Consider the following 26,038-nt stretch of genomic DNA (forward strand, 5'->3'; position numbering starts at 1 on the left):
AAACGTCAAATCCCTAAACACAGGCAGCATTTCCAGAAAGGAGTAAAGTGTAATTGAATACAGTCTAGATTTGGCAAAACTGTGATTTTGAAGTTGGATCAAAGACAAAGTTGAGATAAGTTAAACCATGAGCAAGCAAATGATGCCAACTTTTGCATACATGCTAATTTGTTGCAAAGGACAAACTTTTGGCAGGTATCAAAAAAGTATAAAGGTTAAATAACCAGTCTGTTTGACATTATAATAAATGAGTTACTGTAAAATTATTAAAATATCACACATGCACATTTCCATTTCAATATTTTACTGATTTGGCAAAGTTTTAAAAACAGATTATATCATTTCACAGCTTTAAATACAAGAAGCATATTTATTAATGATAATATAAAACAAATAATGAAACATTTTCAAAGTCATTAGCCTACATGACATTCCTCAATACACTGACAAGAAACAGCGATACCAGTTACTATTATAGCAATTTTCAATATAGGAGCAGAGGGAAGAGAAAGAGACTGAAGAAAAAAGAAAATCGAGAGTAGGTTTGGTCACTTTCCAGAGAGAGAGAACAGATTAGTAGAGTAATAAAGAGAGACAGAAAAGAAGAGACATATTAAAGTTGGCACATTCATAGTACGTCAGGGTGTGCAGTAATTAATAGGGTTGCTACACCAAGGGAGAAGAGGGTATGGTTGAAGGATAAGAGGGTAGAGACGGGGACCATGCAGTGAGTTCAGGCTGTTGTTGTCATTAGTGGTTACAACCACAGTGAAGACGGCTGCCTGGTGACGGTAAAGCACTGATACATCCAGCAGCTTCTCCCTCTGTCTGTCACTGTTTTTGGCAAAATGAAACGAGGCTTCTCCTTTACCAGAAGAGTTAGTATTCCAGCGAAAGTCTTGTTTTCTTTTCTTTTGTTTTTTAGAAGAAATGTACATTTCCTGTAACTGCTTCTCACATAGCTGTTCTGAATTCATGCGGCTTAATGCAACCGACACACCTATCTAAACACAGTTCTCAAAATGTATTTCTTTATCCCAGAACAGCGGCCGAGTCCAGCTGTGCGTACATCTGTCCAGTAACAGTACTCAAGGCATAACAAAGGAGAAGAAGAGGGAAGCGGGGTGTAATTTGACATTCAGGCACTCTTGAACAGCCACACTTCAACACTGTAAAAGGTCAGAGGTCAGACAGAGTGCGTTCATGCGGCGTCGGACCAGGCGTCACCACAAAAGAGACTCAGATGCACACAAACACACATGCTCACATGTGCAAGCAACGGAGCACCTTTAAATGCAAGCGCACACACACACACACACACACACACACACACACACACACACACACACTCACTCAGACACACACAAACGCACACACGCCTCAAGAGGATAAAAACGAAGGAGAAACAAAGATTTCAGTCCCAAATGGTTGTTCTCTGCCTTCCTCTCCCGCAGATTACATCAGTGGTCTTTCTCAGAGCTTTTACGTGTTAACATTAGTAATGTTAAAGTAACTTTACAGTTATAGTAGCTTCATTTCAGTAGCGTTTCAATGGCACTGCATTGGTACAGTGTTGCTTCAAACTGGTTTTGTCCAGTCACTGCTGCAGTCCTGCCAGGAAGGGATTACAACACGGGTTCGATCCCCCTCCTCCCCCCGTTTGTTATACCTCCCCCCTGTCCAGGTAAGTGCAAAAATCTTCATCATCATCCTCAACAACAACAACAACAACAATCTTGTCATTTCCTTCATCTGCGTCAGTGCCTGTGCTAATGCTGCCCCCCATCCAAGCATTGGCATCATAGACAGATCCAAGACCAGTATTCAGCAGGAGAATACATTCTGCTCCAAGTCAGTGGCAGGTGTCAAGAGCAGTCATAAGGGCTTGTCAATCACAGTCACACCTGTAGTCAAAAAAAAAAACAGATTATCACTATTGTCCTGGTTAAGAGTAGGATTAGTTGTAATACTTGTATTGGCAATGAAGAGCACGTGATTTTCTTGATATGATATTGTCTTTTTTAAGTGTAGTATAAGTAATTGTCTTGACTGAGTCTCTGAACTGAATTTTAATTGAATGTCTTTTATTTTTTGTTGTTTGTTTTTTTTATTGTTCTCTGTATAATGTCGTTGTGTAAAGTCTGCAATAAAGTGAATTGAATTTCATGCAAAATACATTATTCAACCATCCTAAATGACAAGGTGAGAAATTATTGTCCTTACCAGTTTTAACTTAACGCAGATATAGTTTACAGTATGAGTATTTGCATAAGTGACGGCCACACAGTGACCAGAAATTGCAGTAAAGCGGTACCAAAGATATTTTTGAGGTCAATTAGAAACTGTTGCCTTTTCATAGTTCACCAGAAAGTACTGACCACATATATCTTGCTTACAATCCTTTAATAACCAACACAAAGGAATCCTTATCAAAAAGTTTTGTGTATGTTATCAAGTTTTTTAAAACTCTCACACTGGAACTTAAACCCATCTTACAAGCCAAAATAAATTTCCGGTGCTGGGTGTATATATATATATATTTTTTTTTTTTTTTTTTTTCTGCCCACATACAGTCTCACATCAGACTAAAGATCAAGATATCATCTCCTGAACAGCAGTAAGGCAGTAAAAGCAAAATTAGACCTATTACCTTCTGTGTCCCTTTGGTATCATTTGGTAAACATCAGTATGTTGTGCTCAGTTTACTGATGCTACATTTTACTGTACGTGAGTCCTGGGATAGGGCCAGGCAATATGGCTGAATCAGTGTTATAAAATTAGTATGAATATTTATTTTTAGTAACAAGATACATCACTTCATGGTGGATGTATACAAACTCTCACACTGTTCACTAAATGACTGTGTTCCACTCTTATTATAGATCTGGAATAACAAACATTTAAATAATTCATGTTGTTCATTTTTAATGATGAATTTGTTTGTAGCTACTGATGAGAAAAACAGAATAGAGAAATTAAATCAGCTGCTTGCAAAACGTTAAATGTTTTGGGGTTTTTTTTAAAAGCCAAATTAGTGAAGCCTTACAGCCTTACAAACAGACACCTTTACATTTTGTCAGTGTGTACGTTCACACCTGCATAACTGCGTCCTGTGCTCATGCAGGTCGGCAGCAGCGTCCACTTGTCCGAGTTTGGATTGTAGAACTCCACAGAAGCCAAGTTACAGCTGCCATCGTCTCCTCCCACCACGTACAGTAGGTTGTTTACAGCACACACACCTGAAAACACACACATGCATGTATACACAGAGTGAAGATTCATGGACATCAAACTGAGGAACATCTCACACTTTAGGACAGTTGGTGGACAGACTGTCTTTCTTACCTGCGTTGCGTCGACACATGTTCATATCAGCTACTTGTCGCCAGCTGTTGGAGGCCGGATCATAAACTTCACAACTCTTCCTCACCAACGGACCATCGTGTCCACCCACAGCGTAGAGTAAACCTTTTAACACCCCCACACCTGAGAAGACATTAGACAAATGGTTACAGGAGCAGGTAAATATTCCTGTCTCATTTCGGTCATGAATTTCTCTTGAACGTGCGTCTTCTTCCCCTGTCTCCTTAATGTTTTTTTTTTAAATATGTAAACATAAGTGTATTTTTGTATTGTTTGACAGTAAATCTGAAAGAATCCTTTATCTACTGCATATTTTGGCATTCATTTTATAAAAAGTTATGAAAATATTTTGCAGTTAACCAACCACCGTGCACAGAAGGTCACACACAGAAACACAGACCTGCTCCACTTCGTCTTGTGCCCATCTCAGCGATGTAGCTCCACGAGTTGCTTTTTGGGTTATAAGCTTCTACTGTACTCAGACATTGCCTGGTCGCTCCATCATAACCTCCAACTGCATAGAGGATCCCTGAAAACCACACAAAGCAGGCTTGTAATCCATAAGTTAGAAAGAGGCGCAGTGTTGGACAAAATGACAGAAAAGCATAAATACAGCAGCAATACAGGGAATATACATTTTGTGAAGCTAATCATTTCATTTTTTTTATTTCTCCTTGTTTTATATATTGTCTTCTGTGACTCTTTTCCCTTTTCTTACTCCTGTAAAGCACCTTTGAAAAAGGAAATAAAGTGGGTTGCTTGCTGAAGTGACTTTCATTCTGGGTGGATGACGGTCTAGTTGGGATTACTTTGGAAATGCATTTTTCGATTTTTTTCTTCATAATTATATAGCTTCACACCATGCCATATTAACTCATTTTTCAGTTTCTGGGAAAAACACACCAAACACAGAAAAGCTGCACTGACAATGAGAAAAAATAATCACACCTTTCACCAACATGATTTAACAGGATATTTACTGAATAAACTGCCAGAGGTGAAGAACGATAGAAATCAATACAATTACAAATCATAAATTTTTTTTTTATTTGCTAATTTTTATATTGTATATATCCAATAAAAAGTCACACCAAATCACCATATAGGCAGAATTCAATTAATATGTCATCGTATCAGCAGCATCAAGCAAATTCCTGCCTCTACAAACTGTAACTTCAACATCTGTCTGAGCCTCAAAACAAGTTGTATTTATTACAGGGCTACAGTATTATATTGTTGGGTGTATCTATTATATTGTCTGCCTTCTTAATCTATTTCAAAATGCTGACTGTAAAACCAAACTGGGAATTGTATTCACCATTTACGACACCCACTCCTACACTGCTGCGTCGGGTACTCATGGGTAACACGTGGAACCACTCGTCCGTCTTAGCGTTGTACGCCTCCACTGTCGACAGACCTGCAAACACACAGAACACGTATCAAAAACACCATAAACAAAACGTATAGTTTATAATTCTCTGTTGTCACACAAATTTTTTAAACGTCTGTTTTAACATCACAGTCACACATTAACACCAACGCTGTACCTGTGCTGCCGTCAAAGCCTCCCACGGCGTACAGGAGTCCACTGAGCACAGCAGCTCCGAGCGTTGATCGACGGTCCTGCATGCTGCTCACACTCGTCCAGCGGTCCATCATCGGGTCGTAACAGTCGACCGTCCGTACACGCAGAGACCCGTTGAAACCGCCGACTGCGTATACACAACCACCCACGTACACCACACCTGAAGACACCAACAGGACAGTTCATGAAACATCTACAGAGTCCGTCATAAACAGCCTGGTTTAATAAAGATGAAAGGTGAAGGGGCCTCAAAGTGGAGATGGAGCACAGGGGTGGATCTGACCTGAGTGTTTACACGCCTCATTATTAACGTCGCTAGGTTGTGTTTTAAAAAAAAGTTACCAGAGTCTGCAGCTGTGTCCCAGTTAAAAGATGCATTTCTAGACTGAATACATCAATGGGCCGAAAGGGCCCCGCTCCATTTTCACCTGCTGCTGTGAAATACAGCGTTCTTCAGTTAACATGAATTTGGAGGGCATAACTAATGTAGGTTCTTTCCAGCTCTCAGTATCTTACATTGTATTGTGCACTGCTGAATTTTGTATAGTGTCCAGGTGATCATGTGGTCATCACTCACTGGCAAATATATCAACACAACTAAACCAGTGTAAAAGCCACTACAAGGGGTAAATAACAGAAGCAAGGCACAAACTCCAGGGTTAATTCCCGTCAGTAAACTGTGTATCACAAATAAGCTGAAGCTGTTAAACTGGTACACTATATGCCAGTAACACAAGCACTGTAGAGCAAAACCTTCTCAGTTTACAGGTGGTATTTACACATTATTAACTGTTAAATGGAAACGGTATGGTAACACACCTGGAATTGTATGATCTACAAGCTGATGAGAACCATCTGAATCATTAGTTTTGGTGATGCCAAACCGTCTGATATGGGGAGTAGGTGAAGATTTAGTCTGGCCTTTAGGTCCTCTGACAGATCCACGTTCCTCAGAGGATCCAGCCCTGTAATTGTGATGCAATTAATGTTATTGTTTTTAAGGGCTTCCTACCTGCTCTGCACCTTCTGGTGGGGAGTTCAGCCACCTGGTACCATCGCTGCTCCTCAAAATCGTAACATTCAACACTGCGGATAGCTTTGGGAGCCTGGCCTCCAACCACCACCATCACCTAAAAACGACCAAAACAGCAGTGTCATAACATTAAGAATTGTACATCAACTACAGCTTTGCGTCACGTAAGTCCTCGTACCTTCTGCTGTGACAGACGCTCAGTATTGACTGTGTTTATACCTTAGGACAGCAGGCTGGAGTCCTCATGCGTGTGCGTGCAGTCTTCATCAGAGCTCTCTGGTCAGCTGGCAGCAGGTGGTACTTCATGGCTTCAATCAGGTAGTCTTTACACGCACTGCTATTCTTAATCAGAGACTCCTCCTCTACCCGCTGACACAACCAAACAGAGAGAGAGAGGAGCCAATCAGCCAGCAGGATTTACAAAGACTCTGATTCTGACTCAGCAGCTTTTTACTGTTGTGACATATTTGAACTAAAAGCAAATGAAACTCCTAACACGATATTATGATGAATCAAGACTAGCACTGAGCTCTGCTGACAAACTAAATGTTTCTGCGGCACTTGTTGGATGTCTTTAGATTTTACCTGAATGATGTTAATAGTAGAGATTAAATGGTAGATTGGGAGAACAGGGGGAATGTAATGATGGGTTTTTTTTCTGAAAAAGATGAAATACCAAACAGCCTTGGCCATGAACACAAATGTTCAAATGTCAGCAACATCAACTGAAAGACTAACTAAAAACACATGCACAACAAGGATTACAGCATGCACTCTTGTCCATTGTCCATCCACTGAGAGTTTAATCTGCCTCTACAGGCCTACATGACACAAATAAAGATCACTGAACCATTTTAAGTGTATTTCCTATTGGAAATTTATGTTTTTTTTTTCTTTGCATCACATTCAACAAAAAAAAAAAATTTTAATAGCGAAGCACTGCCCATATTCTCTTCACAACTGCTACTGTATTATTCACAGGTTGTTTTTTTTTTTTCTGTGAAGCCAAGTGCAGCCAAAAATTCAAACCACCTAAGGGTTGTTTTGTTGGCAGTGGAAGCACATCAGTCAACAACACACATAGAGAGCATTCTCGTCATAACAACCTGTCATCTGTGAGAGGGAAGCATCTGCAAAATTCACTCTGTGGATGTCAAATTAACAAACACATCTGCTCGCTTGTAACTCGGCGTTGTAGCTCCTTTCACACCCAGAAAGTAACAATAGGGATATGATTAAATATTAAAATCCTGTCTCCAATACTGCCTGATGATATGGTACTGCTCTTTTGCATATACATTACATTTTCCACTTTACAATACATCCTATGCTTCAGTTGTATTTTTTAATGCCCACGTTTACATTTTATTCTACTTTCTCATGTCTAATATTGCACCACATCTATTCTTCCATGCTCCATAAACACTTTTTATTTACTATCTTATATTCTACTACTTATTACACTGTACGTTGTTTTTACTTTGTGTCACACTAGAACATTTTGATCATACACCTGATATTAATATATTATATTATGCACAATCTATGGAGATTATAGCCAAGTCTTTCACATCAAATCATGCTATGCGCCATTATGTATGTGACAAATTAGTTTTTCCGTCTTCGCGGGAAAACAACTACCATTCTAGGTCACAAATCTTTGCTTAGTTCTGTCAGAGCAAGAGTGAAATAATGACATTTAAAGTCATCTATATCTACAAATGGTTACAGACAAAAGACACAAAACTAAAACAAAAAAACTTCAAATCTGAGACCAATGAATTAGAATATATACCATTAGAGTGGGACTGAGATCTCTGGATCACAATTCTGTCGGGCTGCCCTTTGAATTCACCTGACTAAAAATGTACATATGTCATGAGTACCATGTGATATACTTCATCACTGGTGTGGGAAAAGACATCACCTGATGTTTTTCCACCTCAACAAAAGCTGAAAAAAAACTAGTTGGACCACGTCTGTGAACTGGAGACGTTTCAACATGTTGCTCTGTTGGCAAACACACAGAGAGAGTATTTAGCCTCTCTGGGAATTAAAACAAAAATTACATTTAAGCGCGGTGCAGTTGTCAAGCAGCAGTGATGGTTAACCTTGTGGTCAAAACATGATTGTGATCACACACGAGTCACACTTAAGGGATGCAGATGCAGCCACTCATACCTGCACCAGGTACTCTCTGGAGAGCAGCGGCAGGCGGACATGCTCCATCAGGTGAGCCAAGTGTTCCTGGCGGACATCTTTGTCATGGTTGACCCAAGCTATCACTGCTTCAAAAACCTACACACGAATGAACACACAGACACTTTAAGCACATCAGGAACAAAAACACTTGATCTGGTCCACGGTGCACAATATACTGAGCAGTGTGAGTGTGTGTGTACCTTCTCTTCTGTGGGGATGGTGAGCTTGTCGCTGGCAATGAGGCTGGACACTTGCTCCATGCCCAAATTTAGGAACTCTTCACTCCCAACCACCTCAGTGAAATGTTGCTCTAAATAAAATTTAAAAAGATTATGATTGCAGATGAACACAGTTTTATTTTCTCTCTAATTTCCACATTTTCACTAATTATGCCTGTTCTCATTCTGTCTCATTCACTGTCCCACATCGTCCAGGACACACACACACAAACCTGTTTTAGTAGAGCAATGAAAACTGTCTCTCTCACACACACACACACACACACACACACATACAAAAACAGAGCTCTGCACACACAAACCTGCATAGCTGTTGGCCTGTGTGAGGAGCTGAGAGCAGGCGTGTAGGTCAGCGAAGGCTCGTATTCCCAGACAGTTGGACGGATGAAGCTGAGAGCTGAGAAACTCACAACAAGCCTTTTTCACCTCATTCAGCTGGAGCAGGCCCGCTGCAGGCAGCAACGCCTGTCACACACATATACACACACACAGAATATCCTGCATTAAGTGGTAGTTTTGGAAGTGCAGAGGAGAGTTGTATTTGTAAGTTTTGCTATTGCTACATAGCCAACGTTAGCATTAACAGCTGTTTACTTACCAGGTGCTAGTTGGTTAGCATGCTAACTTAAGTAGAAGTATACAAGCAAAACAAGAGGGTTGCTCTCCACCACTAGAGACAGCTCTCGGTGAGTTTGATGCTGAACTTCTTCTAGACTGGTTAAGTAAACAGCTGTTAATGCTAACGTTGGCTATGTAGCAATAATTACGTTCAAAAATTTGAATTTTCTGTGTTTCTACTGAGCAGTGTTACTTATGTGTGTGTGTGTGTGTGTGTGTGTGAGCATGTGTGTGAGCGTGTGTGTGCGTACCTGCACGTTATCCTCTGTGACCTGTATCTCTGCTGTGTAGATGTAGTCTACCAGCAGGCCCAGAGTCCAACCATCCATCTCCTTTATCCTCACTCGTTTCGCCCTGCTCTCTGCCATCTCCCCTGTTAGTGCACACACACAAACATGAGCCTTCTATCACCACGGAGGAAACAACTGTGTACTCTGCAAAAAGGAAGTAAAAAAAAAAACAAATGCCAAAAAATGAAAAATATATAAATAAATCCTGCCAGATGTCGTGCAGCAGGGACGGAAAATCATCCTTACCTGTGAACATAGCGTGGAAGTAAGGGCTCCCAGCAGCCAGAACCACTCTGTGAGCAGCGATTTCTACATCCTCCGCCACTATGGTCACGTCACACAACAAATTCTGGCTGTATTGACATGCATGACATGGAGAGAGAAAGAGAGAGAGAGAGAGAGAGAGAGAGAGAGAGAGAGAGAGAGAGAGAGGAAATATGTCCAGTTAAAGTTTAGACGGTGGTACACAAAGGATTTGGGGGATGATGACAAAAACAAAGAAGTGAAGGACGAGTGTGTATCACCTGCGCAGCTCGTTCATGACTCTGAACGCCTTCCTCATGTGCCGATGGTTGAAAGTGACAGGACCTTGCCTCTCGACTCCATCCTCTTTGTCCTGACTGTGTGGACAAAGTCTAGTGCACCTGAGAGGGAGATATAAATGAGGCAAACACACAAACATGTACACATTAATAGAGAATAACTAAGTAATAGTGCAGACAGAGATCATTGTGTTGCTCATTACCGAAGGCAGATAAAGGACTGTTGGAGTTGTTGTTTTACATACAGGAGGAATGCAAGTAAGCAATAATACACAACAAGGTGTCCCGACACATGAAAATCAGTATAAGGACATCTTGGAGTGTATTATTGTTGTTACTTCATTTTTCTAAAGATGGTCTGTAATCATTTTAAGGGCTGGTTAATCTGGTAGCAAGAAGGAACTGTTGCAAAAACGTTTTGGTAAATATTGGTAAATTGATGAACTGATAATTTGTTAGGGATCTAAAATAAAAAGTCAACTATGGCCAGACCTTCATTATTACTAATGTTTTGGACCTGTCTTGTAAGAGGGCCCCTGTGTCTCAATCTCATTTTAAGGTGTTAATTATTAGTTTTTATTGGGCTCACGTGGTACATTTCCCTGATAAAGTGATGCTTAATCAAATGACCTCTAATGAGTAATTGAAACTCATAAAGGCTGGCGTCTCTGGGCATTTAATAAAGCTGTCATATACAGTCTCCCAGGTGTTCTGTACTTAATGGTAACTTGGAAGCGAAAGGGTACATATACACTGCACAGAGGCCAGGAAGTGGGTGGTCAGTAAGAGCCTAACAACAATCCTTTTGGCCCCTTGGATCCTCTAACAGGTTCATCCAGCCATGTGTAAGGAACACCTGCACAATCTAATGCAATTCCATACACCAGCTCTGCCTTAAATTCTGCCTTTATGAAGCTTACTATGCAATTTACAATACAATAAATTTGAATTTGTCGATGCTGCACAGTCAGTGCTTTAAACCACAATTACACAAACAAATTTAACAAACATTCAACACTGTTGGTCGAAGAAGTATCCAGCTCCTTTACTTAAGTAGTACAACAATGTTAAAATAATCCATTATGAGTAAAAGTCCGTCATTGAAGAACCAACATGAGTAAAAGGACAAGTATTATCAGCAAAACATATAGTATCAAAAATAAAGCATTAGATTGTTAATACAGATGTAGCTGATTGAGGTTGTATAGTTAGGTCCAGTGGTTCCCACCCAAGGCACCGGGGCCCTCCTAAGATTCACAAGATAAATCACAAGATGAAGATTCATGATTTGTGAAACATTGGATTTGGTCAACAGCTATGGATTGTCATCATTATCGATTAATCCACTGGTTATTTTTCTTGATTAATCATTAATTAAACATTTCGTTTTTTAAAATGTCTGAAAAACATGAAAACTGTCCCTCCCAGTTTTCACAGAGCTCAAGTTTACATCTGCGAATGTCGCGTTTTGTTTGACCAACAGCACAGAGTTTACAGTGACGTAAAACAAAGAGAAGTAGAAAATCTTCAGATCTGAGACGATCAAAAACAGCAAATTTGGGGCATTTTTGTTTTTTTAACTTTTACATAAACAATTTGTATCAAAGTAGTTGCCGATCAATGTTATGACGATCGACTAATTGATTCATTGAACTACTGTTGCAGCTCTTCATTGGATCATTTCAGTGTCACGAGACAAAAGGTTTGTGAACCCCTGATCTAACCTTTAACCTTTTTAAAATACACCGTCCCGCCTGAGGGACACTATGGCCGTGGTAGCAATGCTTTAGTTGTGTTTTGGTCTGTACTGGGCTCATTCTTCACACAGCCTTGATGAATTATACATTGTTTGAAAGCTGTAAGTCTCCTGATTTTATCTGAGAAAAGCATTTCATGGATCCACATATCACTGCAACAGCTGTCAACACAGAATTGGTTCAGACTCTTGTGACTATGTTTCCGGAGAGGCAGAAAAAAAAACTTACATTTCATGTTTGTGCCTCTGTAACTTTGGCTCAGAATATTTTCTACCCATTCCTACTTTATGGTTGTAAAATTTAAAGCTACTTACTTTTCAAATGAGACCATGGTTACAACTGAAGTCAGAAGGGTTGAAGAACAATAATCTTCTTATTTTGTGTATGTTATTTTCATGCAAAAATGGTGCCTGTGTAGCAGTTATTCGTGTCTTGTATTGTATAATATTAAATATGTTTTGTATGTGAAATCGTGTTCTGAAACCACTTGCCATAGGTGTCAAATAAATGCAATAAATGCAGTGGAGTAAAAAAGTAGAATATCTGCTTCTGTGTAATGGGATGGAAGTAGAACATAGTAGAAAATGGAAACACTCAAGCAAAGTACCTCAAAAATATAAGTGTACTTAGTTACTTTCCATCACTGTTCAGCACACACCAATGGCCTTTCTTTCACAATAAAAGCATCCAAGACTTACATATAATGTTGTTGCTCAAGGCAAAATCACGTGTCCCTTGTTTTCTGTCACAAACACACCCACACACACATGGCTTTATAGCAGTTAACACACGCCCTCTGTACTGCCAACAAAACACCTCCGTTATCCCCCAACAAACAGAGGCAGAAATCCTCCAGCCTGCACCGACAAGGCTCGGTGTCAGTCCCCGGTCCCCATCCCACCGGTCAGTGAGCAGCCACACCGGCTGGCCGCTGTCTCTGTCAATGCGGCACCATCAGTCAAGCAGCCACTGGGAAACGTCAACACACACACACACACACACACACACACAAGCGCGCGCACGCACGCACACACACGGCTTTTAGCACTTACAGCGGATGACTGTCCATGATTCCGGTGTTTTTCAGAGGCGGAACACTTGGCCCAGCGGCATGCACCATTCCATATCCACGATGTCGTCTTTAATGGCTCTAAATTCAAGCGTGAATCACGGCGACCATCTGTCCAGAGGCGGCGAGACGGGCTGACGGCAGCCCGATCACAGCAGCCTGGTTCATATAAAAACACAGCCCGACTGCGGTGGCTCTCTGTACAAACACGTTGCGATTCAACCCGGCTGTTGTACCCAGCGGACTGCTTCTTCTGTCGGCCACACTAACACAAAAAAAACAGCACAGGAAAAAGGAGCCACCCGCCGTGTCAAATGGGGTTTATTTTTGATTTAATCGCCCCCACACACCACCTATTTCCTCCTGGGTGTCTATGGGTGCGAGAGGCGGACGGACAAGGCTACCTGTTATTTTCCAATCGCTGATTAAAACGCACAAACAAGGACATGTCGGCAAAGACGGTCCTCAAAGCAGCCAAGGCGTCCCACAAGAAAGCACTGTCTCCCTCTAGCTGTGGAAGACTGGCTGGGAAGAGGGAGACATACAGTCAGGATCCAGTTAGACATGATAATAAAAAGATATAAGATAATAGGTGCTATCTGAAAATTTTGATTTACTATCTCATTATCTTGACATTAGTCGCTGATTTTTTATTTTTTTTACTTTCATGAATTTGAAGTACTAAGTCAAAAACTATCTCTCACCAATTTCTTTTTAAATTGATATAATTTGACATACTTCATAATTCTGATATAATATTTTATCGTTTCAATGAACTTATCCAAGTATTATAATAACTAATTTGGTATCCCACCATTTTGATTTCATAGCACACAGTTTTGACTTTTTACCATCTCACAACTTCGACTCCATATCTCATTATTTTGTTTTAGTGTCTTAAAATTCAGACTTACTCTCTCATTATTTTGACTGATTAACTTGAATCTCACTTAAAACTTTGACATATCTCTCTAAATTTTCATATTTCATAATTGTTAGTATCTCATAATTTTGACTTTTGTGATTAATTCAACATTTTTGATATTCCCTCTTAATTATGATTTGTAAGTAAAAATGATCACTTTCTGTCTCATAAATTTGACTTAACACAAATATTTATGTTTATGATGCATACCTTCTCATCTTTTTTCATTTTCCTATAGAGGATGCCTAAATAGTTTACACAACTAAAAGTAATTCAGTAGATATTACCTCAAACAGAGTGTATGAAATAGAGAAAAGGGGCACCAATTTGAGCGCCTGCTAGTGAAATCATAAACCTACAATTCCCAGGTTTTTCATGTCAAGACCCCTGTTTTGCAGAAAGCTTTATCCCCAGGGCCCATCTATAAACATTTGTGTCTGGCTGTACTGTCAGTGAACGGGCAATAACTGTGAAACTAGGGAGAACAAATCTGTTATGGTGTGAAGACACAGAATGCATTAGAGGCAACAGGCTGTCAGGAGGCTCAGTCATGGCTTCTCTGAAGTCACTTTTTTGTCATGATAGTGAATGGAATTGGGATTAAAGCTGTAGGCAAGTAATCTTTTACTTTGTTTAATGTAAAAATAAGTGGATATTTAAAATTATGCATCACTGATAATTTTGTAAGTGATGCTATTTGTGAAACTCTCTTATGTGAGAGACGAGCTGGTGAAAAGGAGTATTCCAGTAATTTAGTATTGCACTTCCATACATTTGGAGGACTTGTAAGAGACAGGATTAAAGAAAAAATGGTCAAAATTGAAGCAGATATTGACTTTTAGTACAAAGTATGGGTCAGGTTCTAAAAAAAACTGAGGCCTAAATGTACCTCGCTAGCATCTTTTTCTTGCTAAATGTCTGTGTCTGATGATATCATCAGGGTTTACTTTTTCCAAACTTAAAGGTAATTCAGAGCCACAGAATAGATTATACAACCGTTTTCACTGTCCGGTAAACAGCTCGTCATGTGTGAAATTTATGGAATGCCCCTTTAAATTGTACAGACAGTGCTTGATCCTGTTCTGACAAAAATGTCAAAATGTATGTACTGTATAAACAAGAAAAACATAATTAAGCCTTCAGTGCAGATTCCAAATACTCCATTTTTATTTTTACAGTAGAAAAGTCAGCAATAGAAATATTTACATTTATCAAAATACTGAAAATAGTTGAAACAAAACAGTCTGTGTCAATGATTTTCCTTGACAACAAACTTTTGACCAGTTTCCTCACGGGTTGACAGTGGGCATCAAATGATGTACATGGTGTATACTTTCCTTCAGTGTTTGTGTGTTAGTTCGGTTTTAAAGGGGCAGGGGGAAGACTAGCAGAGGCCTGCTCCAGGAAGGCCAGTGGTCCAGGAGGAGGAAGGTCTGTGGGTTTGCGATGTTGAACGCTCACATCCTCCAGCACTTGTTGCCAGTGGTGCAATTTGGACAAATGTTTCTGAACCAGCAATTCTTTCCTCTGTAGCTCATTACGTAACTCTGACACATCCTGGAATGAGAAAATAAACATATGTGAGAAAGACACATTCACAAATGGAGAGAAACAAGTAATTCATAAACATTGATAACACATCACAAATTCAGGCCTATGAAATTAAGGCCAATAAACTCTGACACAGGTAGTAGTTCTTAGTAAGGAATTAAGGACAATTTTGTTTTGTGCTTAGAAAAATAGTTCTCAAGTAGGTTTTACCCAAGCCAAAACATACAAGGACACAAATAAAAAAGTGGGTAAAAATTGGGAGGTGGGGAGGACCAATTTAGGATGAAACGGCAAGTCAGTCTAATAATTTACCTCTTTCACCACCTGCTCTGGTTTCTGCACAGATAGCTGAAGCCTCTTCTGTAGAAAGAAGCACTCTGTCTGTCGAGCCACGTCCAGAAACTTCTGTATGCACTGGTCAACACCTGCAATCAACAGACACATATACAATAAAATATACAGCAAAACTGGGTCCTTCCCTGTGCAATATCCCTATTGTTTGTATGTTGAAGTGTAGGGTACTTGATCTTGCTTATAATTCAAAACAAACAGGTAAGATGGACTGCTTTGAAAATACAGGCCCCGAAGTAGAACCTCAGTGTAACAAGCATGAGTGCACCTGTGATTACTGCAACAAATTTGATCATACCTGTGATTCTATTTAAGCTAAGTGCATGAACAAGGTTAATACATAACCTGTGAACACTAAAGCTTTTTTTTTGGGGTTGTGTCTAATGCAACATGGCAAGGAAATGCCTCAACATGTAAGAAACCAGATTATGAGACTTCATGAAACATGGGGGAGGGTACAAGAGCATGAGTAGCCTACTGAGTATAACCTGAAAAACATCTGCAGCAGTAGTCAGGAGGTAGGTGTATTTATTAAACACATTTTTATGCAATCTAGAACTGAAAAAACAGGGGAAACCAGTTTCGTTGAATTGTTTGTTTAATATGGATTTTTCTATATAGTTAAATTAGTCAAGCATTTCAGTTTTTCAAATTATGTGTCTAATAAAATTGTTTTAAATGGACAAGATTTGTAATTAAATTATAATCACAAGGGGTTTACTCGGTATACTGTAAATCAATATCAAGACGACAATATAACATAAACTAATGCAAAACAACAAAAGAAATTCAGGACTTCACTCACCAGTTCGAATCTCCTCCTGGTCTGTTCCATTCACATAGTCTTGGCTTACCAGGGATGCAAAACATGCCTGCAGAATAAACCCAGAGAGAAACATTAGTAAATGTGCGTTTTTCTATGTGAGTGGATATCAATCCTGCTCTTTTGGGCTTGAGCACAGATGGTTTTTGTAGTCCTGTAGTTAACTTAATAAAGTTGAAATAATATATGGACAAAAATCAGCAGGTCTTGGGTCTCTGAGGACACGCTGTGTCATATGTTGTTCAACCATGGAAATCTGTTTCTCCATAAATGATACAAGCCTTCTAGCCTAAGTCATAGCAAAAACAAACACACTCTGAGAGGGAAACCACAGATGCCAAAAAAATGGCTGTGTCATTTTTCAATTTACATACATTAATGACAACCTGTGGTCACATATTTGTTTCTATCCATCTGCTTATGTTAGGGCTCTGTGCAAACCAGTAAAGTTCTACTACACTGAGGCTGCAACTAAGAACAATTATTTTCATTATCAATTAATCTACTGTTTATTTACTTGAATAGTCAATTGATCAGTTTGTCAATAAAATGTCTGAAGTGAAAAATATCCATCAGATTTTCCCAGACGATATCTTCATATCTTGTATTGACCTTGATTTTAGTCCAAAACCCCAAAGCATTCAGTAAAGAATTGCATAAGACTAAGAAAACCAAGGAAATAATCACAACGGAAGGTTGGTACCACCACCAGAAATTACTATCTAAATAACTATCTATTGATTCAGCTCTATTCGACACCAAAACGAGTTTCTTTATTGACATTATAATACCTGGAACTAGGGGCCTAGCCCACACCGTGAAAAACAGCCGCAGAACGAAAGTAGGTGGAGAGAACCAAATGTAATTCCCACTGTGCGAAAGGAAAGAGTTGTGGCATACTGAGTGAATGAAACCAGAGATACACCTGTGTTGCTGTTATGCATATCTTAGTATTGCGTTCAGGAATTACACACTGCCAGGAAAGGTTAAGTTTGACCATCATGTCAGCTGACAATTACCAATGCAACCGTGTGTGTTCTTCTAATAGTAACTAGTTTAGGGTGAAACGAGACTCTAGGGTTACAGGGGGTATGGCAGTAACTTAGCATTAGCGCTAGCAAAGGCTACACTTATCTGAGTGTGTCTTACTTGATTAAGTCGTTGTGAAAGAACACGTGTGTTTCTTAGTTTACGTACTGATATGCTGCAGTAACACCAGGCAACTAATGAAACAATAAACTTCACCTGACGCTGGCTAACAAGTTAGCGCGCACACAGCTAACGGAAGCTAGCATATTAGCCTCATACCTCAAAGGAAGCCTCCAGTTCATCCACTAGCGTATTATTTCCCTGAGCCCTGTTAGCAGTACCGGGGAAGGCCGGTTGGCCCGGTCCACCAGGACCACCGACGGGATGCGCACCAGGCGGCTGCTGACCAGGAAACATCCCACTCATGGACGATGCCATCTTGCTCTGGCCGATTCTTGTTTCTACCCGGTCTGGACATGCGCACAAACAGCTTCGGTGTATGGGCTTTATGGCCAAAAATATGTGGACACAACTGTTGACTGAAAGACTAAAACAATCTTTAGTCCTGCAATAAATCTTACCTTCATGGCGGTTATAATTTTCAGCTTTGTTTGTTTGTTTTCCTTGTGACATGAATCGTCCTTAACACATTACAAACGAATCACAAGACAATAGTGGAGAAGTGTATTAGCTAGCCTTGAAATGCCCAAAAGTTACGATAGCAAATGCTAGCCTCGTAATGTCCAAAGGCTAGCAGTTAATGCTACCCCTAAAATTTCCAAAAGTAGAAAGACATTGGCTGCTAACTTTTGGACATTACAATTATAAAGACAGCTTTATCTTACTGGCACTAATTATGCTAGCTTTGTAATGTATAAGATATAACTAAAACTAGCCTTGTAATATTCAGAGGTTAAAAGGTGTGAAAGCTGTCTTTAATTGTAAGGTTCAAAAGTTAGCATTTTATGCTAGCCTAATGTCCATGGGTTAGCTAATTCTACCTTTGAAATTACCAAAAGTAGCAGCTAATGCTAGTCTTATAATGTCTGATTTATGTTAGTGACACTGCTTAGGTTCATGCTAACCTTGTTTTCAAAGTTAGTTCTGAATGCTACTTACATGTTTTCGTTTTTATCTTACCATTAAATTTATGAAGACAAAAGTTAGCAGATAATGTTATTGGCACTGCTTAATAATGCTTAATGCTAGCTTTCTAATGTCCAAAGACCAGCAGCTAATGCTTCCTTTGAATTTCCAAAAGTTGCAATTGATGCTAGCCTTATAATGTCCAAACTTTAGGACTCAAGCAGCTAATGCTAGCCCTATAATATTTGATTCATGTTAGTGGCACCACATTACTTAGCTTCATGCTAGCCTTCTATTCCATATATTAGTGGCTAATGTTACTGATGTTTTCATTTTATCTTACCATTAAATGTATGAAGACCAAGTAACAGCTACTGGCATAGTGTAATTATGCTAGCCTTGTAATGTCCAAGAGTTAATAGCTAAAGCTAACCTTGTAACATTCAGAGGTTAAGATGAGCTAAAGCTATCTCTAATTGTCTGATTTTATTATACAGATTGTTTATAAAGTTATAGTTTATGTCTTGTGTGTACTGTTGATGTTACTGCTGACGTTTTGTTAGCTGATTTTTTGATTCAAACTCCAATAGATTTTAACTACATTCATAATGAATTATCTATGAGCTGAATAACTAGTCAAGGAAGTCAAAATCACCAATCAAACAAGCAATCAATCGATCAATCCAATGAATTAATTATTCAAATTAAAGCACAGAGGTAATCAATTAATACTGCAGTCCAAATCAGATCCAAGCAATAATCACTTGATGGGGAAATATGAACAAGCCATTATCAACATTCAATCTTCAAAGTAACAAAATGACATCAATGAGACCAACCCTGTCCAAACAGTTCATCAGGGTAGGGGAGAAGCCACCCTCCTCCAAGAAGACTAATAAGAAACTCCTGCAGCTAGCACAAGCATGGCACATGAGGGTGGACTTGGAAGAAAACCACACACTACATCCCCGAGTGTCGAAACATCCATCAGGTCTTACACAGTCATATGACCAGGGGTACACTATATTCGTGGGGTCCTACAGCTGTGTGGGGATCAATATGTTGTAACCCACTTGGTTTTAGGGTTAGAGTTGGGTTAAGATTAGGGTTATTCTTTTAGTTGTGATGGTTAAGGTTAGGGTAAGGGGCTAAGGAATACATTATGTCAATGACTAGTCCCCACGAATATAGTAAAACAAGGGTAAGGGGGCGTGTGTGTGTATGTTTGTAGGTCCTCCAACCTGCAACATTGTTCTTTTCAATAAGCATTACATTGCGCCTTCATGTCTGTGACCTTATCTCTGTAAGATTACATCTGTGTGTGTACAAAAACATGCATGATTTTATCTGTGTGTATTTGGGTGTTTATTTGTTCTCATATATTACTCCTACATACTGCTATGAAAGTATGTAATTCATCTAGTATGTTAAGTGTATGTAACATTACAGACAGAAAAGTTTCCTGAAAAAAGCAATGAGGAGTACTTTTGCAGTTCTATGCAGGATTATAAGTAGCTGTGTGTGTGTGTGTGTGTGTGTGTGTGTGTGTGTGTGTGTGGTCTTGTCATTGGCTTACGTCAAACCAGATCTGTGATCACTTTTAGCACATGTTGTAAAATGTGTTTTTCTTTTGTACTTGTTTATTGTATGTTCGTATTTATATATTGTTACTTGTAATGTTCTTGCGTTATGTTACCTACGTAGAGATTACAGATGTAAATTAGCATTCTTGCTACAATCCAACATGTTTACATATTGTATTTTATACTGATGTTCATTGACGTGCATTGTCCCTATCAAATAAACAAATACAATAAAAATACATGCCTTATGTCTGTTTGACCATATCTATTATCTAAACAAGGACTTTAAATGCTGTAAGAGCAAAGGACAGCAGCACAGTGCTCATCCTGACGCTCCATGGTGCTCCACATGTGATCTTGGTGTTATCACCAAACAAAGTGTTCAGGACAGGTAGGTTGTTGCAGAGGTTTCTGGTTAAACAGCCGAGCTGCAACTCATCCGTGCATCTTAATGTAGCTGCAAAGGAAGGACACGAGACAGGATGGAATGGATTAAACACATATAAAAGCAGAATGACAAGTACATTTTGTCAACCATTAATTGCATGAACTTACTGTTGCCACTGAAGCAACTGTCTTCAGCTCCCACACAGGCCAAAGTCGTATTGCAGATCCCCGCCATACTGGCAGCTGAGCTTCTACACGCAGGACACACCTTCCCATTCGTAAAAGTACTAGGAGCTGGTAACATATAAGAGAAGGAAATAGAAATGGAAGCAGGCTTGTTTGAACTGCAGGTCTTTACATGTATGAATGAATCTTTAACAGTAGTCCTCAAGCTGAACTGACTTTACTGAATTGTCCTTGTCACAGTGGCTGTTAGCTATCAATCTCACATCTGTGTGTTAAACACCACTGGAGTTGAGTAGTCTAGCTTAGCATAAAGATTGGAAGAAGGGGGAACAGAGTCAGTCTAAAGTTAAAAAAAAACATATCCCATACCAAAAAGGTAGACAAGCTACATTTAGTAAATAAGACCGTTTTAGATTTGTTGGTAGGTGTATTTTTCAGCTTTGGAGAGATAGCTGGTACTTCTTCCTCCTTCCAGTATTTATGCTAAGCTAGGCTAACCACATCGTGACACCAGCTCCATTTTCATTATACAAATATTATATTGGTATCAATCTTCTATGAGACTCAGAGAGAAAGAATATTAGGTCTTACTGGCCAGTGTCTGCAAGTTGCAGTTGTCAGTAACGCAGCAAAGCTGATTGTGGGCTTCTCGTCTGAAACCTCGATTTACAGACCATTCAGTGGCAAAGTTGACAGGAGTGATGCAGGACAGCAGTGTTGAACAGGTTTTATTCACTGTCACATCAGTTGATGAATCTGTCCCCATCACTGGCACAAAAAAACAAACAAACAAGGGGAATGAGAGAAGAAAGGAAAGGGATTGTTAAATGATTCACTCACTCTGTATCTTGTAACAAAAGTCAACTTTATCTCTTGACAACAGGATGGAACTGTTGATTCAGTTTAACTGATACCTAATTATCATTGTTAATGTAAAAGCACTGGATTTTCAGTATAGTAAATCACTGCCACCCACCTGAAGTGATAGTCCTGCATGCTGTACTTGTGGCAGGACACTGGACTGAGGTTGAGGTGGTACACATGTTGTTGGTGCATGTTTGGCATCGTAGCGACTCAGCTGAAAAGTCAATAAAATAATTTACAGTGTTCAATTCATTTCTGTTTCATCTCAAGACAGACACATAGCTAGAATAAGCTTCAGCTCCTACCCTACCTTATATGCAATGCACAATGGAGAGATCAGAGCACCAAGATGATCCATTTTTCTCTTTGACTGGAGGCTACCAACTGTTTGGTAAACCAGATTTAAATATTTTATAGTTTTTCACCAAGATATGTCATGTACATAAATAGAGTTTGAGTTGTCATTGTATTTTATCTACACCTCAGGAAATATAACAGACCCTCCTGGTCCATGCAATATAAAACTTGTGCAACAGAACAACCACAATTGTCCACATTTGCAATAGTCCTGTGTCAAAAATGTAAATTTTTCATTAATAATCTAAACTCTTCAGATGTGTGTTTAAACATGCTTCAAATTGTTGTGACCGGACTATAGCAGTAGAGCTGATAGTGACTATTTTCCAAATGGATTGATCTATAGTCTAAAATAAAAAAAAAGAATCTGAAAAATGGCAAGTACATGTTGACACAGTTTACAATGAAATAAAACAGAGAAAAGCAACAAAATTCCACAATGAATAAAGAAGAATTACTAATTATTTGCCTTTTTGGTTAAACAATGGCCTAAATGATTAATTTATGATCAAAGTTGATTAATTTTGATTCAATTGATTAATTGATTAATAGCTTCATCTCTGAACTGCAGACTGAGCATTTAATCATACACATATCAGAACTGCATGTTGTAAAAGTCAAAAGTGCTTTGCAGTTGATATGTAGGTCTAATTCTTAGATGTAGAAAACAATGAGCTTCACTTGCTAATACAGGATGCAGATATAAAAAGCTGCAGGATTGAGAGTCACACAAGGCTCCTGTTTTGTGTAGAAAATCTGATATTCCAAAAATGTGGAATATAAATATGAAAAAACTATGCAATACTTTTCTGTGTTAGAAAGAAATAGGTGTCAGACAAATCCGATTCCCAGAGAAAGTAAATTACCTGTGTAGAGAAGAGCCCAGGTCAGACAGACAGTCAGCAGCAGCTTCATGTTTGATGGAGGTTGGAAGGCGTTTGGTGTTTCGAGGCAGAAACCCTGCAGCTTATATAGATGTGCAGTGCTGCAGAGTCACAACATGTGGACAAGACACATCTTGGTGGGTTAAAAAAAAACTGATAATCTTATCATATTTCTCAAATCCAACAAGAAGGAGGAAGGGGCAGAGATGTCCCTGGGCGGCACCTGAGCACAAGATTGTCAACCCTCTCAGCTGTGGAACCAGTTAAACTGCTGATTATCTGATCTTTTAGCTTCATAGTTCTTTTCTCTCTGAGTCCCGTGAGCTACAGCTAATGTGCATGTTAGTGCAGAGGCAGCCAAAGCTCCAGTCCTCAGCTAGATATGGGATTGCTATGAAAGAAGGTCAATGGACACTCAAGGTGTTTCTATTGATTTCTTTGGTTATTCGTGGTTTTCTTACTGTGGCACTGTAGAAGCCTCTGAGATTGAGTAAATGTGCTTTCGAGATATAGAGATAGACCTGTCTGAGGCGGATCTCACAGCAGGGATACCATGCCCGTGTCCTGCACATACCCATCATGCCTTTGACTGTCATCCCTTGACGCAGGCTTACAACCTTGCAATGAACCTGAGTTTCAGCCAGGATTCCTCGATAACTTCTCTTTTAACACCATCTTCAAGCATGTAGAACTGTTCTGATGCCAACTCGACTCGTCTCCTTTCGAGGCTGACAGATCGACTAGGCATAAACATGTATTTGAGGTTGGCCTGAGCAGGTCAGCACACATCCATATAATGCTCTTGATGGTTGAGTCGGAAGTAGGCTGGGCAAGGTAGTACAACTGTTGCTCTCCCTAGCCACATCCTCCTAGTCTTCCTCTATAGCCCCAATGTATGCTGAGGCCAAATGGTATAAAGGCCTATAATCACTTCAGCTTGTTCTGGCTCTATCCAAGGTTCTCCTCCAAGTGGGACGTGGATGCCTGAATCAGCTGGGTGCTTTCAGTGCAACAGAGCAGTGGCTATACTCCAAGCTCATTACCTGGTCCTGAAGGTTGAGTCCAGCCATCCGGGAAGCTAACTCACCTATGTTGATTATATCAGTAATGTCTTTCTTGCTGTCCATACCCAAAGCTTGTGACTGCTGCTGAGGACTGGAGGGGTTGAGTTCCTTTTCTGCAACAAGCTGGTACGACGACAAATCTGCCGCTGCTCTGGTCACTCAGTCTGTCGATCTTGTGCTCCATATTACATATTAGCAGTGAATGAGACCACCTCACAGTTGGATGCAATATGTCCCAGGTCATGGTTTGATGAAAACAACAGAACTATACATCATCTGTAAAAAAGCAGAGATTTCATCCTGAGATGACCGAACTCTGCATCCCTGTACTGCACCCATTCTACTCATGGCAGAAACAATCGGTGACAAGTTACAACCCTGGTGGAACCCAATGCCTACAGATAATGCGCTCAAGATAACATCCACACCTGTGCTGAGATCAACCTACACAATATCAACCTGACAATGCTCAAAACAGACAGTGTTCGATTGATGACAACCAATGCAGCATTTGAGATGCAATTCAGCATCCCGATAAACAGACTAGTCCAAATTTTTTGCCATCTCTTACTAGATTGAGAACTTCTGCAATGTGTTTTGTGATGTTGACCCATGGAACACACAGCGCTCTTCAGTCCACTGGTTAACTAAGGGAAGAAATACTGGAGAGCCCAAATGAACTTAGCAGATCATGCTCGATGTGAATGTGCCAAAAAATTTGAATCTCATAAATCATCTTGTACAGTTAATAGTACAATACATGCACACTATGTGATGACACACGACAAACATACGTGAACGACACTCTGCAGAAATGCGACTGTATCACTCATCAATGAATGAGATGAAGACGATAAATGATAAAGAAACAACACAGCTGATGAAGCCGGGTTGTGAAACTGCATTCCACTGTGGTAATCTCTGCACGCACGTGTCGGACACTGTAACCTTTCACAGGAGAGTTTATGAATATTTTCAGTGCTTTAAACAGTAAAAGGATAAGGATAATTGTTTGAAACATGTTATCACAATTCATGGATGTCATGGGTGCTCTGCATCCTTGCTTTCCCAACCTCCTTATTAGCTTTTAGCCATATGTGAATTTTGAATGTTTTTAATGTGCGTTCATGTATTTTAGGCTCTGTCAGGATGCTTTGAGCTCAGGGGCGTTTCTGTCAGTTTGTTCCACAGCACAGCATCACATGAGCAGAGCCATACAGCTAAACTAAAATGGATATTGTTGCAATTAATCATTAACATCTAGACATGAGTACCCTGACTGAACTGTTGTTGTGTGCATTAATTGTTTTCTGGGCAGTGTGGAGTTACTGGCAAAATAAAATTGAGAGGTGCACTTTGGGTTTGACCTCCAAATAAAGTGGTAGCTAATGAAGCAAAGTTATTGGCTTGTTTACAAGCTTTTTGATTGTCTGTCTGCACCTGTTTTTGCCCTGTATGAATCATTTTTAGTGATGGTGATGGATTCGTCCAACAGATTACTTTTGCAGATGTATGAAACTTTATAGGTTTCGTTTTTGGAGCATTCAAAACTCATATAATGCTTGGAGTTCAATGCAATGCTTCCAATGTGTTATGTAAAACCTAGGATTAATGACTAACTCCTCCTGTGCTGATTTCAAGGTAACATGTCAAAAAGAGACAGAGATGATAGTGTGATAAAATAATAGATGAGAGATAACATCAAAGAACGTCAGACTGCCTGCTGAGGAAAGGAATGTTCTACTACTCAGAGCTGAACATGGTGGAGTCGTCAAAACGTCCCCAATGTGTTGAAGTGGTATGTCAAAATATTATCACGTCTTTATTACGTTACAATTTCTTCATATCTCGAGGAAGGTTTTCTTCTCCAGCGACCTGCTGCTGTACTAGTATGAACATATCTGATGTGAGCAAATTTTAGAAGTGTAGACTCATTTCAAGACTTGTCTTTATTCCAAATCATAGTGTAGAGGAAATAATAATAAACCCATGGAGTGTGGGTGTAGTTTGCCTGTAAAAAGTGCCCCTACTTTATTTTATATTTCTCCTACACATCGCAATAATGTTTGTTGATAACACTAACACACTTTCCACTGTACTATTGTAGATTTCCTTTTTTTTGGGGGGGGGGGCTTTTATTTGATACGGACAGTGGGGACAGACGGGAAATGTCCACATACTTTTGGCCTTGTAGTAAAAATCCAAAGAGATGACCACCATAAAAGACACGCAGGCTCATACACCTAA

The 26,038-nt window shown here is 39.6% G+C and overlaps 3 protein-coding genes across 3 annotated transcripts; all 3 read right to left on the minus strand.

Moving 5' to 3' along the window:
* Window positions 1–350: 350 nt before the first annotated feature.
* klhl2 (kelch-like family member 2) lies at window positions 351–13,171 on the minus strand. The gene is made up of 15 exons (XM_023409503.2): window positions 12,685–13,171; window positions 9,858–9,977; window positions 9,580–9,686; window positions 9,295–9,416; window positions 8,728–8,890; window positions 8,387–8,496; window positions 8,166–8,282; window positions 6,204–6,353; window positions 5,964–6,081; window positions 4,914–5,111; window positions 4,682–4,783; window positions 3,764–3,892; window positions 3,346–3,486; window positions 3,096–3,239; window positions 351–1,904 (listed from the first exon to the last, which is right to left on the minus strand). The coding sequence occupies exons 1-15, from the start codon at window positions 12,750–12,752 to the stop codon at window positions 1,876–1,878; spliced, it is 1,818 nt and encodes a 605-aa protein (XP_023265271.1). The 5' UTR covers window positions 12,753–13,171; the 3' UTR covers window positions 351–1,875.
* Window positions 13,172–14,769: 1,598 nt separating this feature from the next.
* On the minus strand, window positions 14,770–17,854 carry med28 (mediator complex subunit 28). Its single transcript, XM_023409506.2, has 4 exons — window positions 17,660–17,854; window positions 16,334–16,400; window positions 15,490–15,602; window positions 14,770–15,183 (listed from the first exon to the last, which is right to left on the minus strand). The coding sequence occupies exons 1-4, from the start codon at window positions 17,816–17,818 to the stop codon at window positions 14,980–14,982; spliced, it is 543 nt and encodes a 180-aa protein (XP_023265274.1). The 5' UTR covers window positions 17,819–17,854; the 3' UTR covers window positions 14,770–14,979.
* A 1,282-nt stretch (window positions 17,855–19,136) lies between these two features.
* On the minus strand, window positions 19,137–22,833 carry LOC111657361 (uncharacterized). Its single transcript, XM_023409504.2, has 5 exons — window positions 22,710–22,833; window positions 21,599–21,700; window positions 21,214–21,390; window positions 20,605–20,730; window positions 19,137–20,506 (listed from the first exon to the last, which is right to left on the minus strand). The coding sequence occupies exons 1-5, from the start codon at window positions 22,756–22,758 to the stop codon at window positions 20,322–20,324; spliced, it is 639 nt and encodes a 212-aa protein (XP_023265272.1). The 5' UTR covers window positions 22,759–22,833; the 3' UTR covers window positions 19,137–20,321.
* Between the last annotated feature and the right edge of the window lie 3,205 nt (window positions 22,834–26,038).

Source organism: Seriola lalandi, unplaced genomic scaffold (genome assembly GCF_002814215.2).
Source record: "Seriola lalandi dorsalis isolate HSWRI2012SDOR001 ecotype SW California unplaced genomic scaffold, Sedor1 jcf7180002054394, whole genome shotgun sequence".
NCBI classification, from domain to species: domain Eukaryota; kingdom Metazoa; phylum Chordata; class Actinopteri; order Carangiformes; family Carangidae; genus Seriola; species Seriola lalandi.